The sequence below is a fragment of the Scyliorhinus torazame genome, chromosome 4, assembly GCF_047496885.1.
Source record: "Scyliorhinus torazame isolate Kashiwa2021f chromosome 4, sScyTor2.1, whole genome shotgun sequence".
In the NCBI taxonomy this organism is placed as follows: Eukaryota; Metazoa; Chordata; class Chondrichthyes; order Carcharhiniformes; family Scyliorhinidae; genus Scyliorhinus; species Scyliorhinus torazame.
Genome location: NC_092710.1, coordinates 16,016,279 through 16,030,404, shown reverse-complemented (window position 1 = coordinate 16,030,404; position 14,126 = coordinate 16,016,279). Strand labels below are relative to the sequence as shown.

The following is a 14,126-nucleotide window of genomic DNA, read 5'->3' as shown; positions in this document are numbered from 1 at the left end:
ACAGGGCCCCTGACGGAGAGACTCCCTCTTTAAACAGGGCCCCTGACGGAGAGACTCCCTCTTTAAACAGGGTCCCTGATGGAGAGACTCCCTCTTTAAACAGGGCCCCTGACGGAGAGACTCCCTCTTTAAACAGGGTCCCTGACGGAGAGACTCCCTCTTTAAACAGGGTCCCTGACGGAGAGACTCCCTCTTTAAACACTGTCCCTGACGGAGAGACTCCCTCTTTAAACAGGGTCCCTGATGGAGAGACTCCCTCTTCAAACAAGGTCCCTGGTTGATAGATGGCCCTGGGTATAATTTGGTCTTTTACCCCAGGCGACCTTGTCAGACGACTGCACGAGTCTGTGTCAGGGTCCTTCCCGTCTATTCCATTCATTTCCCTTTTCTTTTTTTTTGATCCGTGGTTGATGAATCGACACGCGCCTTTAAGCGAAGGAGCAGGGAGAACGAGGAATTCAGAAGTTACAGCAGGGAGCGCTTTGCTCGTCTCTGCTCGATTGAACGAGCCCTTCAGACATTTCAGCACCAGAGCGAGCGACATGGACTGAGACTCGGTTTGATTGGCTGGTGGCCAATGAATTGGCCACAAGGCTGTCCGCTGCCCCGTAACAGGCGTTGATTGGGTCCTATCCCAGTGGAATGGTTCGCTGAGACCTGGGGAGAGCAGTTGAGTCCTCGACCAGGACACACACCTCTGTCTCTCTCTCTCTCTCTCTCTTTCCATAAAGGCTGTGTGCTCTATTCCCGAAACTACATAGACCTGAAGGAATCTACAGTAAAACCTGGAACTGGAAAGTTTAAACAGGAGGCGCTGGAAACACCCATCTAAGACAAAGATTCTTTGCCCTGTTATTCACCATTTTTTAACCCCTTTCTTGCCCTCTGTGTTTGTCTGTCTTGTGTGTGTAGAGGGGGGGGGGGGGGGGGGGGGGGCAGGAGGGGGGGGCGGGAATTGACTGTGTCCCCGCCCAGGGTGGCGTAACGTCTGTCACTTGTTGCCTCGAGGCTAGGATTCCCGAGAAAGGAGGAAAGGAGGCAGACGTTCCGAGGAGCCGCTCCCTCTGGAGACACTCCCTCACTCCCAACAGAAAGCCGTTGACTCTGCCAAGGGTTGAATCACGTCGAGGTCGTCGGCAGATAGCGAGCAAAGGTTCATGGCCGAGGCACCATCCACGGTCCGTCGCGGAAAGGAGTCCATTAACGTGAAAAAGGACGTCTCGTCGAAGTGTGCGACCAATCGAGGACCAGGTAGGAAACGCAGGACGTCCGGTTAACGGGACATCATCCGAACAAACTCTGCGGGCAAAAGGGAGAATTTTATATCATCGGCAACCATCAGGGGACTTAGAACCAAGTAGGTGCATTCATTCAGTACTGACCCTCTGACAGTGCAGCACTCCCTCAGTACTGACCCTCTGACAGTGCGGCACTCCCTCAGTACTGACCCTCTGACAGTGCGGCACTCCCTCAGTACTGACCCTCTGACAGTGCGGCACTCCCTCAGTACTGACCCTCTGACAGTGCGGGACTCCCTCAGTACTGACCCTCTGACAGTGCAGCACTCCCTCAGTACTGACCCTCTGACAGTGCAGCTCTCCCTCAGTACTGACCCTCTGACAGTGCGGCACTCCCTCAGTACTGACCCTCTGACAGTGCGGGACTCCCTCAGTACTGACCCTCTGACAGTGCAGCACTCCCTCAGTACTGACCCTCTGACAGTGCGGCACTCCCTCAGTACTGACCCTCTGACAGTGCAGCACTCCCTCAGTACTGAACCTCTGACAGTGCAGCTCTCCCTCAGTACTGACCCTCTGACAGTGCAGCACTCCCTCAGTACTGACCCTCTGACAGTGCAGCACTCCCTCAGTACTGACCCTCTGACAGTGCAGCGCTCCCTCAGTACTGACCCTCTGACAGTGCGGCACTCCCTCAGTACTGACCCTCTGACAGTGCAGCACTCCCTCAGTACTGACCCTCTGACAGTGCAGCGCTCCCTCAGTACTGACCCTCTGACAGTGCAGCACTCCCTCAGTACTGACCCTCTGACAGTGCAGCACTCCCTCAGTACTGACCCTCTGACAGTGCAGCTCTCCCTCAGTACTGACCCTCTGACAGTGCCGCACTCCCTCAGTACTGACCCTCTGACAGTGCAGCTCTCCCTCAATACTGACCCTCTGACAGTGTGGCACTCTCTCAGTACTGACCCTCTGACAGTGCGGCACTCCCTCAGTACTGACCCTCTGACAGTGCAGCACTCCCTCAGTACTGACCCTCTGACAGTGCAGCTCTCCCTCAGTACTGACCCTCTGACAGTGCAGCACTCCCTCAGTACTGACCCTCTGACAGTGCAGCACTCCCTCAGTACTGACCCTCTGACAGTGCAGCTCTCCCTCAGTACTGACCCTCTGACAGTGCAGCTCTCCCTCAGTACTGACCCTCTGACAGTGCAGCACTCCCTCAGTACTGAACCTCTGACAGTGCAGCCCTCCCTCAGCACTGACCCTCTGACAGTGCAGCGCTCCCTCAGTACTGACCCTCTGACAGTGCAGCACTCCCTCAGTACTGACCCTCTGACAGTGCAGCTCTCCCTCAGTACTGACCCTCTGACAGTGCCGCACTCCCTCAGTACTGACCCTCTGACAGTGCAGCACTCCCTCAATACTGACCCTCTGACAGTGCAGCACTCGCTCAGTACTGACCCTCTGACAGTGCAGCACTCCCTCAGTACTGACCCTCTGACAGTGCGGCACTCCCTCAGTACTGACCCTCTGACAGTGCAGCACTCCCTCAGTACTGAACCTCTGACAGTGCAGCTCTCCCTCAGTACTGACCCTCTGACAGTGCAGCTCTCCCTCAGTACTGACCCTCTGACAGTGCAGCACTCCCTCAGTACTGACCCTCTGACAGTGCAGCACTCCCTCAGTACTGACCCTCTGACAGTGCAGCGCTCCCTCAGTACTGACCCTCTGACAGTGCGGCACTCCCTCAGTACTGACCCTCTGACAGTGCAGCACTCCCTCAGTACTGACCCTCTGACAGTGCAGCACTCCCTCAGTACTGACCCTCTGACAGTGCAGCTCTCCCTCAGTACTGACCCTCTGACAGTGCCGCACTCCCTCAGTACTGACCCTCTGACAGTGCAGCTCTCCCTCAATACTGACCCTCTGACAGTGTGGCACTCTCTCAGTACTGACCCTCTGACAGTGCGGCACTCCCTCAGTACTGACCCTCTGACAGTGCAGCACTCCCTCAGTACTGACCCTCTGACAGTGCAGCTCTCCCTCAGTACTGACCCTCTGACAGTGCAGCACTCCCTCAGTACTGACCCTCTGACAGTGCAGCCCTCCCTCAGCACTGACCCTCTGACAGTGCAGCGCTCCCTCAGTACTGACCCTCTGACAGTGCAGCACTCCCTCAGTACTGACCCTCTGACAGTGCAGCTCTCCCTCAGTACTGACCCTCTGACAGTGCCGCACTCCCTCAGTACTGACCCTCTGACAGTGCAGCTCTCCCTCAATACTGACCCTCTGACAGTGTGGCACTCTCTCAGTACTGACCCTCTGACAGTGCGGCACTCCCTCAGTACTGACCCTCTGACAGTGCAGCACTCCCTCAGTACTGACCCTCTGACAGTGCGGCACTCCCTCAGTACTGACCCTTTGACAGTGCGGCACTCCCTCAGTACTGACCCTCTGACAGTGCAGCACTCCCTCAGTACTGACCCTCTGACAGTGCGGCACTCCCTCAGCACTGACCCTCTGACAGTGCAGCACTCCCTCAGTACTGACCCTCTGACAGTGCGGCACTCCCTCAGTACTGACCCTCTGACAGTGCAGCACTCCCTCAGTACTGACCCTCTGACAGTGCGGCACTCCCTCAGTACTGACCCTCTGACAGTGCAGCACTCCCTCAGTACTGACCTTCTGACAGTGCAGCACTCCCTCAGTACTGACCCTCTGACAGTGCGGCACTCCCTCAGTACTGACCCTCTGACAGTGCAGCACTCCCTCAGTACTGACCCTCTGATAGTGCGGCACTCCCTCAGTACTGACCCTCTGACAGTGCTGCGCTCCCTCAGTACTGACCCTCTGACAGTGCGGCACTCCCTCAGTACTGACCCTCTGACAGTGCGGCACTCCCTCAGTACTGACCCTCTGACAGTGCGGCGCTCCCTCAGTACTGACCCTCTGACAGTGCGGCACTCCCTCAGTACTGACCCTCTGACAGTGCAGCACTCCCTCAGTACTGACCCTCTGACAGTGCAGCACTCCCTCAGTACTGACCCTCTGACAGTGCGGCACTCCCTCAGTACTGACCCTCTGACAGTGCGGCGCTCCCTCAGTACTGACCCTCTGACAGTGCAGCACTCCCTCAGTACTGACCCTCTGACAGTGCAGCACTCCCTCAGTACTGACCCTCTGACAGTGCAGCACTCCCTCAGTACTGACCCTCTGACAGTGCGGCACTCCCTCAGTACTGACCCTCTGACAGTGCGGCACTCCCTCAGTACTGACCCTCTGACAGTGCAGCACTCACTCAGTACTGACCCTCTGACAGTGCAGCACTCACTCAGTACTGACCCTCTGACAGTGCAGCACTCCCTCAGTACTGACCCTCTGACAGTGCAGCGCTCCCTCAGTACTGACCGTCTGACAGTGCAGCACTCCCTCAGTACTGAGCCTCTGACAGTGCAGCACTCCCTCAGTTCTGACCCTCAGTGCAGCACTCCCTCAGTACTGACCCTCTGACAGTGCAGCACTCCCTCAGTACTGACCCTCTGACAGTGCAGCACTCCCTCAGTACTGACCCTCTGACAGTGCAGCACTCCCTCAGTACTGACCCTCTGACAGTGCAGCACTCCCTCAGTACTGACCCTCTGACAGTGCAGCACTCCCTCAGTACTGACCCTCTGACAGTGCAGCACTCCCTCAGTACTGACCCTCTGACAGTGCGGCGCTCACTTAGTACTGACCCTCTGACAGTGCGGCACTCCCTCAGAACTGACCATCTGACAGTGCGGCACTCCCTCAGTACTGACCCTCTGACAGTGCAGCACTCCCTCAATACTGACCCTCTGACAGTGCGGCACTCCCTCAGAACTGACCCACTGACAGTGCGGCACTCCCTCAATACTGACCCTCCGACAGTGCAGCACTCCCTCAATACTGACCCTCTGACAGTACTTCACTCCCTCGGAACTGACCCTCTGACAGTGCAGCACTCCCTCAATACTGACCCTCTGACAGTGCGGCACTCCCTCATTACTGACTCTCTGACAGTGCGGCACTCCCTCAGCACTGACCCTCTGACAGTGCGGCACTCCCTCAGAACTCACCCTCTGACAGTGCGGCACTCCCTCAGAACTGACCCTCTGACAGTGCGGCACTCCCTCAGTACTGACCCTCTGACAGTGCGGCACTCCCTCAGTACTGACCCTCTGACAGCGCAGCACTCCCTCAGTACTGACCCTCTGACAGTGCTGCACTTGCTCAGTACTGACCCTCTGACAGTACGGCACTTCCTCAGTACTGACCCTCTGACAGTGCAGCACTCCCTCAGTACTGACCCTCTGAAAGTGCGGCACTCCCTCAGTACTGACCCTCTGACAGTGCGGCACTCCCTCAGTACTGACCCTCTGACAGTGCAGCACTCACTCAGTACTGACCCTCTGACAGTGCAGCACTCACTCAGTACTGACCCTCTGACAGTGCAGCACTCCCTCAGTACTGACCCTCGGACTGTGCAGCTCACCCTCAGTACTGACCCTCTGACAGTGCAGCTCTCCCTCAGTACTGACCCTCTGACAGTGCCGCACTCCCTCAGTACTGACCCTCTGACAGTGCAGCTCTCCCTCAATACTGACCCTCTGACAGTGTGGCACTCTCTCAGTACTGACCCTCTGACAGTGCGGCACTCCCTCAGTACTGACCCTCTGACAGTGCAGCACTCCCTCAGTACTGACCCTCTGACAGTGCAGCTCTCCCTCAGTACTGACCCTCTGACAGTGCAGCACTCCCTCAGTACTGACCCTCTGACAGTGCAGCCCTCCCTCAGCACTGACCCTCTGACAGTGCAGCGCTCCCTCAGTACTGACCCTCTGACAGTGCAGCACTCCCTCAGTACTGACCCTCTGACAGTGCAGCTCTCCCTCAGTACTGACCCTCTGACAGTGCCGCACTCCCTCAGTACTGACCCTCTGACAGTGCAGCTCTCCCTCAATACTGACCCTCTGACAGTGTGGCACTCTCTCAGTACTGACCCTCTGACAGTGCGGCACTCCCTCAGTACTGACCCTCTGACAGTGCAGCACTCCCTCAGTACTGACCCTCTGACAGTGCGGCACTCCCTCAGTACTGACCCTCTGACAGTGCAGCACTCCCTCAGTACTGACCCTCTGACAGTGCGGCACTCCCTCAGTACTGACCCTCTGACAGTGCAGCACTCCCTCAGTACTGACCTTCTGACAGTGCAGCACTCCCTCAGTACTGACCCTCTGACAGTGCGGCACTCCCTCAGTACTGACCCTCTGACAGTGCAGCACTCCCTCAGTACTGACCCTCTGATAGTGCGGCACTCCCTCAGTACTGACCCTCTGACAGTGCTGCGCTCCCTCAGTACTGACCCTCTGACAGTGCGGCACTCCCTCAGTACTGACCCTCTGACAGTGCGGCACTCCCTCAGTACTGACCCTCTGACAGTGCGGCGCTCCCTCAGTACTGACCCTCTGACAGTGCGGCACTCCCTCAGTACTGACCCTCTGACAGTGCAGCACTCCCTCAGTACTGACCCTCTGACAGTGCAGCACTCCCTCAGTACTGACCCTCTGACAGTGCGGCACTCCCTCAGTACTGACCCTCTGACAGTGCGGCGCTCCCTCAGTACTGACCCTCTGACAGTGCAGCACTCCCTCAGTACTGACCCTCTGACAGTGCAGCACTCCCTCAGTACTGACCCTCTGACAGTGCAGCACTCCCTCAGTACTGACCCTCTGACAGTGCGGCACTCCCTCAGTACTGACCCTCTGACAGTGCGGCACTCCCTCAGTACTGACCCTCTGACAGTGCAGCACTCACTCAGTACTGACCCTCTGACAGTGCAGCACTCACTCAGTACTGACCCTCTGACAGTGCAGCACTCCCTCAGTACTGACCCTCTGACAGTGCAGCGCTCCCTCAGTACTGACCGTCTGACAGTGCAGCACTCCCTCAGTACTGAGCCTCTGACAGTGCAGCACTCCCTCAGTTCTGACCCTCAGTGCAGCACTCCCTCAGTACTGACCCTCTGACAGTGCAGCACTCCCTCAGTACTGACCCTCTGACAGTGCAGCACTCCCTCAGTACTGACCCTCTGACAGTGCAGCACTCCCTCAGTACTGACCCTCTGACAGTGCAGCACTCCCTCAGTACTGACCCTCTGACAGTGCAGCACTCCCTCAGTACTGACCCTCTGACAGTGCAGCACTCCCTCAGTACTGACCCTCTGACAGTGCGGCGCTCACTTAGTACTGACCCTCTGACAGTGCGGCACTCCCTCAGAACTGACCATCTGACAGTGCGGCACTCCCTCAGTACTGACCCTCTGACAGTGCAGCACTCCCTCAATACTGACCCTCTGACAGTGCGGCACTCCCTCAGAACTGACCCACTGACAGTGCGGCACTCCCTCAATACTGACCCTCCGACAGTGCAGCACTCCCTCAATACTGACCCTCTGACAGTACTTCACTCCCTCGGAACTGACCCTCTGACAGTGCAGCACTCCCTCAATACTGACCCTCTGACAGTGCGGCACTCCCTCATTACTGACTCTCTGACAGTGCGGCACTCCCTCAGCACTGACCCTCTGACAGTGCGGCACTCCCTCAGAACTCACCCTCTGACAGTGCGGCACTCCCTCAGAACTGACCCTCTGACAGTGCGGCACTCCCTCAGTACTGACCCTCTGACAGTGCGGCACTCCCTCAGTACTGACCCTCTGACAGCGCAGCACTCCCTCAGTACTGACCCTCTGACAGTGCTGCACTTGCTCAGTACTGACCCTCTGACAGTACGGCACTTCCTCAGTACTGACCCTCTGACAGTGCAGCACTCCCTCAGTACTGACCCTCTGAAAGTGCGGCACTCCCTCAGTACTGACCCTCTGACAGTGCGGCACTCCCTCAGTACTGACCCTCTGACAGTGCAGCACTCACTCAGTACTGACCCTCTGACAGTGCAGCACTCACTCAGTACTGACCCTCTGACAGTGCAGCACTCCCTCAGTACTGACCCTCGGACTGTGCAGCTCACCCTCAGTACTGATCCTCTGACAGTGCGGCACTCCCTCAGTACTGACCCTCTGACAGTGCAGCACTCCCTCAGTACTGACCCTCTGACAGTGCGGCACTCCCTCAGTACTGACCCTCCGACAGTGCAGCACTCCCTCAATACTGACCCTCTGACAGTACTTCACTCCCTCGGAACTGACCCTCTGACAGTGCAGCACTCCCTCAGTACTGACCCTCTGACAGTGCAGCACTCCCTCAATACTGACCCTCTGACAGTGCGGCACTCCCTCAGCACTGACCCTCTGACAGTGCGGCACTCCCTCAGAACTCACCCTCTGACAGTGCGGCACTCCCTCAGAACTGACCCTCTGACAGTGCGGCACTCCCTCAGTACTGACCCTCTGACAGTGCGGCACTCCCTCAGTACTGACCCTCTGACAGCGCAGCACTCCCTCAGTACTGACCCTCTGACAGTGCTGCACTCCCTCAGTACTGACCCTCTGACAGTACGGCACTCCCTCAGTACTGACCCTCTGACAGTGCAGCACTCCCTCAGTACTGACCCTCTGACAGTGCGGCACTCCCTCAGTACTGACCCTCTGACAGTGCGGCACTCCCTCAGTACTGACCCTCTGACAGTGCAGCACTCCCTCAGTACTGACCCTCTGACAGTGCAGCACTCCCTCAGTACTGACCCTCTGACAGTGCGGCACTCCCTCAGTACTGACCCTCTGACAGTGCGGCACTCCCTCAGTACTGACCCTCTGACAGTGCGGCACTCCCTCAGTACTGACCCTCTGACAGTGCTGCACTCCCTCAGTACTGACCCTCTGACAGTGCGGCACTCACTCAGTACTGACCCTCTGACAGTGTGGCACTCCCTCAGTACTGACCCTCTGACAGTGCGGCACTCCCTCAGTACTGACCCTCTGACAGTGCGGCGCTCACTCACTATTGTTGCTTGGACCCATGGCGCCCATTTCGGCAGCTGGGTCCCTACTTATCGGGGCCAGATGACGCCATCGTAAAACACTGCAGCGTTTTCTACAGTGTCAACACCGAGCCCCATTATTGTTCGATGAAACTGTTGAATCCACTTTCTGAATTCTACCTCACGGCTCCCTCTGCCAACTTGACTTACCCAATCCGCACGAAGATTAAAGTACTACATTTTTAACCTGCCTTTATTAACTCCTGATTTATTCCCCATTCTCCAGTCTAACTACCGTTTGGCGACGTGTAGATCACTCCCACCAGTGCCTCTCCTCCTCGTTATTTCTCACGTCCGCCCGTGTGGATTCTCCGTCTTCCGATCCAAGATCATTTTTTGGCGACTGTATTTGTTCCATCTCGGGCTAACGACGCGACCCCAGCACCCTTTCCTTCCTGACTGCCTCTCACGAAAAGTTACGTCCCCTGGATATTTCGTTCCCAGTTTTGGTCTCCTTGCAACCGCGCGTCGCTGTATTTGCTCTCAGACCGTAACCTCAGTCTGTGCTGCCAATGTGTTGAATGTTATGTGTGTTTAACTATTTAACTAAAGAGCCGTCCATTTTACCTTGTTACAAGTTTATTCCTTTTTTGGCCCAATTTGTTGGTGTTTTTCTAATGTTTGTACTCTCCGTTCCTTCCTGTCACCATCTGGCTATCGTTACCTCTTATGCTGTTGTTGCCTCTTGCTTTGTCCCATCTACACAACCACACACTGTGAGTCTCCACAACTCTCTTCCTCAAAAGGCAGCAGGAGCGGACACTGGGAATATTTTTAAGGCCGATCTGGAGAGATTCTTGATCCACGAGGGGGGAGTTATAGGTCATTGGGGGGAGGGGGGGAGGCAGGAATGCGGGATCGCGGTCACAATCAGGCCTCGATCTTTCAGATGGGGGAGCAGGCCCGAGGGGCCGAGCGGCTTTGCTCCTGACTCTGCAGCCCGTCTGCACTTACCCTCGAAGTCCACCAAGCCGTCGCCATTCAGGTCAACGTCCCGGAGAATTTCCTCGATCTCCCTGGAGGGGAGATGCTCCCCCATCAGCTTCTTCATGGCTTCCCGCAGTTCCGGAGTACTGATCTTCCCATCCCGATTGGCATCAAACTGGAGACAGCGAGGGAATGCCAGTGAGTTCCTCATTGGCGAGTCCCTCCATCACTCCTCTTACATCTGTACACCACATTATCATGTCTCCTCCCTCCTGCATCTCCCCTCCCTCCAACTCCTGTCCCTCAACCCTCCTCCACCTGATCCCCTCCTTTACCTTCTCGTCCCCCACCTCCTCTCCCTCCAACTCCCCTCCCACCCCCTCATTCTCCCTCCTCCATCTCCCCTCCCTCCAACTCCTGTCCCTCAATCCTCCTCCACCTGATCCCCTCCTTTACCTTCTCGTCCCCCACCTCCTCTCCCTCCAACTCCCCTCTCACCCCCTCATCCTCCCTCCTGCATCTCATCGCCCTCCAACTCCTCTCCCTCCAACTCGTCTCCCTCCAACTCCTCCCCCTCCTCCACCTCCTCTCGCTCCACCTCCACCTCATCCTCCCTCCTCCACCTCCTCTCCCTCCACCTCATCTTCCCTCCTCCACCTCCTCACCCTCCAACTCCTCTCCCACCCCCTCATCCTCCCTCCTGCATCTCATCACCCTCCAACTCCTCTCCCTCCAACTCCTCCACCTCCTCTCCCACCCCCTCTCCCTCCAACTCCGCTCCCACCACCTCCTCTCCCTCCACCTCCTCTCCCACCCCCTCATCCTCCCTCCTCCACCTCCTCTCCCTCCAACTCCTCTCCCTCCTCCACCTCCTCTTCCTCCAACTCCTCTCCTCCCCCCTCCTTCACCTTCTCATCCTCCACCTCCTCTCCCTCCAACTCCTCTCCCACCCCCTCATCCTCCCTCCTCCGTCTCATCACCCTCCACCTCCTCTCCCTCCAACTCCTCCCCCTCCTCCACCTCCTCTCCCTCCAACTCCTCTCCTACCCCCTCATCCTCCTCCATCTCCCCTCCCTCCAACTCCTGTGCCCCCACCTCAACCCTCCTCCACCTGATCCCCTCCTTTACCTTCTCATCCTCCACCTCCTCTCCCTCCATCTCCTCACCCTCCACCTCCTCTCCCTCCAACTCCTCCCCCTCCTCCACCTCCTCTCCCTCCAACTCCTCTCCTACCCCCTCATACTCCCTCCTCCATCTCCCCTCCCTCCAACTCCTGTCCCCCCACCTCAGCCCTCCTCCACCTGATCCCCTCCTTTACCTTCTCATCCTCCACCTCCTCTCCCTCCATCTCCTCTCCCTCCACCTCCTCTCCCTCCAACTCCTCCCCTCCTCCTCCGCCTCTCCCTCCGACTCCTCTCCCTCCACCCCATCCCCTCCTCTACATCCTCTCCCTATACCTCAACCCACCTCCACCTCAACCCTCCTCCACCTCAACCCCTCCTCCTCCTCGCCCTCCAACTCAGCTCCCTCCACCTCGTCCCCCTCCAAACCTCTTCTCCCTCCATCGCAACCTTCCTCCACCTCCTCTCCCCACATCATCGCCCCTCCTCCACCTCCTCTCCCTCCAATTCCACTCTCTCCACATCATCCTGCCTCCTCCAAATTCTCTCCCTCCACCTCAACTCTCCTCCACCTCATTCCCTCCTCTACCTCCTCTCTAACTATCCCTCCACCTCATCCCGCTCATACACCTCCTCTCCCTCCACATCAACCCCCCTCCACCTCACCAATTCCACCGCATCACTCTATTCACTACCACTCCTCTCCCACCTCCTCTCCCTCCACCTCCATTCGCTCGACCCATTCTCCCTCCACTTTCCCGCCCACCACCTGCTCATACCCTCCACTCCCCTCCTCCCTCCCTCCTCCCCTCCTCTCCCTCCATTTTCTTTCTCACTACCTCCTCCTCCCCTCCCTCCTCCCTCATCACCCTTGTGCCTCTCTGAGTGTGAGTGGATCACCTTGGCTCTCTCTGAATGTGAGTGTACCTCCCTGTCTCCTCTCTATGAGTGTGAGTGGATCTCTCTGGCTCTCTCTGAGTGTGAGTGGATCTCCATGGCTCTATCTGAGTGTGAGCAGATCTCCCCGGCTCTCTCTGAGTGTGAGTGGATCTCCATGGCTCTCTCTGTGTGTGAGCGGATCTCCCTGGCTCTTTCTGAGTACGAGTGGATCTCCCTGGCTCTCTGAGTGTGCATGGATCACCTTGGCTCTCTCTGGGTGTGAGTGGATCTCCCAGGCTCTCTCTGAGTGTGAGTGGATCTCCCCGGCTCATCTGAGTGTGAGCGGATCTCCCTGGCTCTTCCTTAGTGTGAGTGGAACTCCCTGGCTCTCTCTGAGTGTGAGCGGATCTCCCTGGCTCTCTCTGAGTGTGAGTGGATCTCCCTGTCTCTCCCTGAGTGTGAGCGGATCTCCCTGGCTCATCTGAGCGTGAGTGGATCTCCCTGGCACTCTCTGAGTGTGAGTGGATCTCCCTGGCTCTCTATGAGTGTGGATGGATCTCCCTGACTCTCTCTGAGTGTGAGTGGATCTCCATGGCTCTCACCGAGTGTGAGTGGATCTCCCGGGCTCACTCTCGGGGTGTTAGTGGATCTATCTGGCTCTCTCTGAGTGTGCTTGGATCTCTCTGGCTCTCTCTGGCTCTCTCTGTGTGTGAGTGGATCTCCTGGCTCCCTCTGAGTGTGAGTGGATCTCACTGGCTCTCTCTGGATGTGAGTGGCTCTCCCTGGCTCACTTTGATGGGCCTGAGTGGATATCCCTGGCTCTATCTGATTGTGAGTGGATCTCCATGGCTCACTTCGCTGGGTGTGAGTGGATCTCGCTGGCTCTCTCTGAGTGTGAGTGGATCTCCCTGGCTCATCTGAGTGTGAGCGGATCTCCCTGGCTCTTCCTTAGTGTGAGTGGAACTCCCTGGCTCTCTCTGAGTGTGAGCGGATCGCCCTGGCTCTCTCTGAGTGTGAGTGGATCTCCCTGTCTCTCCCTAAGTGTGAGCGGATCTCCCTGGCTCATCTGAGCGTGAGTGGATCTCCCTGGCGCTCTCTGTGTGAGCGGATCTCCCTGGATCTCTCTGAGTGTGAGCGGATCTCCCTGGCTCTCTCTGAGTGTGAGTGGATCTCCATGGCTCTCTCTGAGCGTGGGTGGATCTCCCTGGCCCTCTCTGAGTGTGAGCGGATCTCCCTGGCTCTCTCTGAGTGTGAGTGGATCTCCCTGGCTCTCTCTGAGTGTGAGCGGATCTCCCTGGCTCTCTCTGAGTGCGGGTGGATCTCCCTGGCTCTCTCTGAGTGTGGGTGGATCTGCCTGGCTCTCTCTGAGTGTGGGTGGATCTCCATGACTCGCTCTGAGTGTGAGTGGATCTCCCTGGCTCTCTCTGGGTGTGAGTGGATCTCCCTGGCTCACTTCGCTGTGTGTGAGTGGATCTCCGTGGCTCTCTCTGAGCGTGAGCGGCTCTCTCTGAGCGTGAGCGGATCTCTCTGGCTCTCTCTGATTGAGAGTTGATCTCCCTGGCTCTCTCTGAATGTGGGTGGATCTCCCTGGCTCTCTCTGCACGTGAGTGGATCTCCATGACACTCTGGGTGTGAGTTGATCTCCCGGTCTCCTCTCTCTGAGTGTGAGTGGATCACTCTGGCTCTATCTGAGTGTGAGTGGATCTCCATGACTCTCTCTGAGTGTGAGTGGATCTCCCTGGCTCTCTCTGAGTGTGGGTGGATCTCCCTGGCTCTCTCTGAGTGTGAGTGGATCTCCATGGCTCTATCTGAGTGTGAGTGGATCTCACTGGTTCTCTCTGAATGTGAGTGGATGTCCCTGGCTCTCTCCGAGTGTGAGTGGATCTCCCCGGCTCTCATTTAGTATGAGTGGATCTCTCTGGCTCTCTCTGAGTGTGAG

The 14,126-nt window shown here is 57.4% G+C and overlaps 1 protein-coding gene across 1 annotated transcript in view; it reads right to left on the bottom strand.

Annotated features, from left to right (window-relative positions):
• Positions 1–48: 48 nt before the first annotated feature.
• The window catches only part of LOC140411285 (calcium-binding protein 1-like), a 261,821-nt gene continuing 247,743 nt past the window's right edge, over positions 49–14,126 (bottom strand). Inside the window, exons 5-6 of the mRNA XM_072500407.1 lie at positions 10,215–10,362; positions 49–1,299 (exon numbers count right to left, since the gene is read on the bottom strand). Coding sequence (XP_072356508.1) covers positions 1,274–1,299; positions 10,215–10,362 — 174 coding nt within the window. The 3' untranslated portion in view covers positions 49–1,273. The remainder of the gene's footprint in view (positions 1,300–10,214; positions 10,363–14,126) is intronic.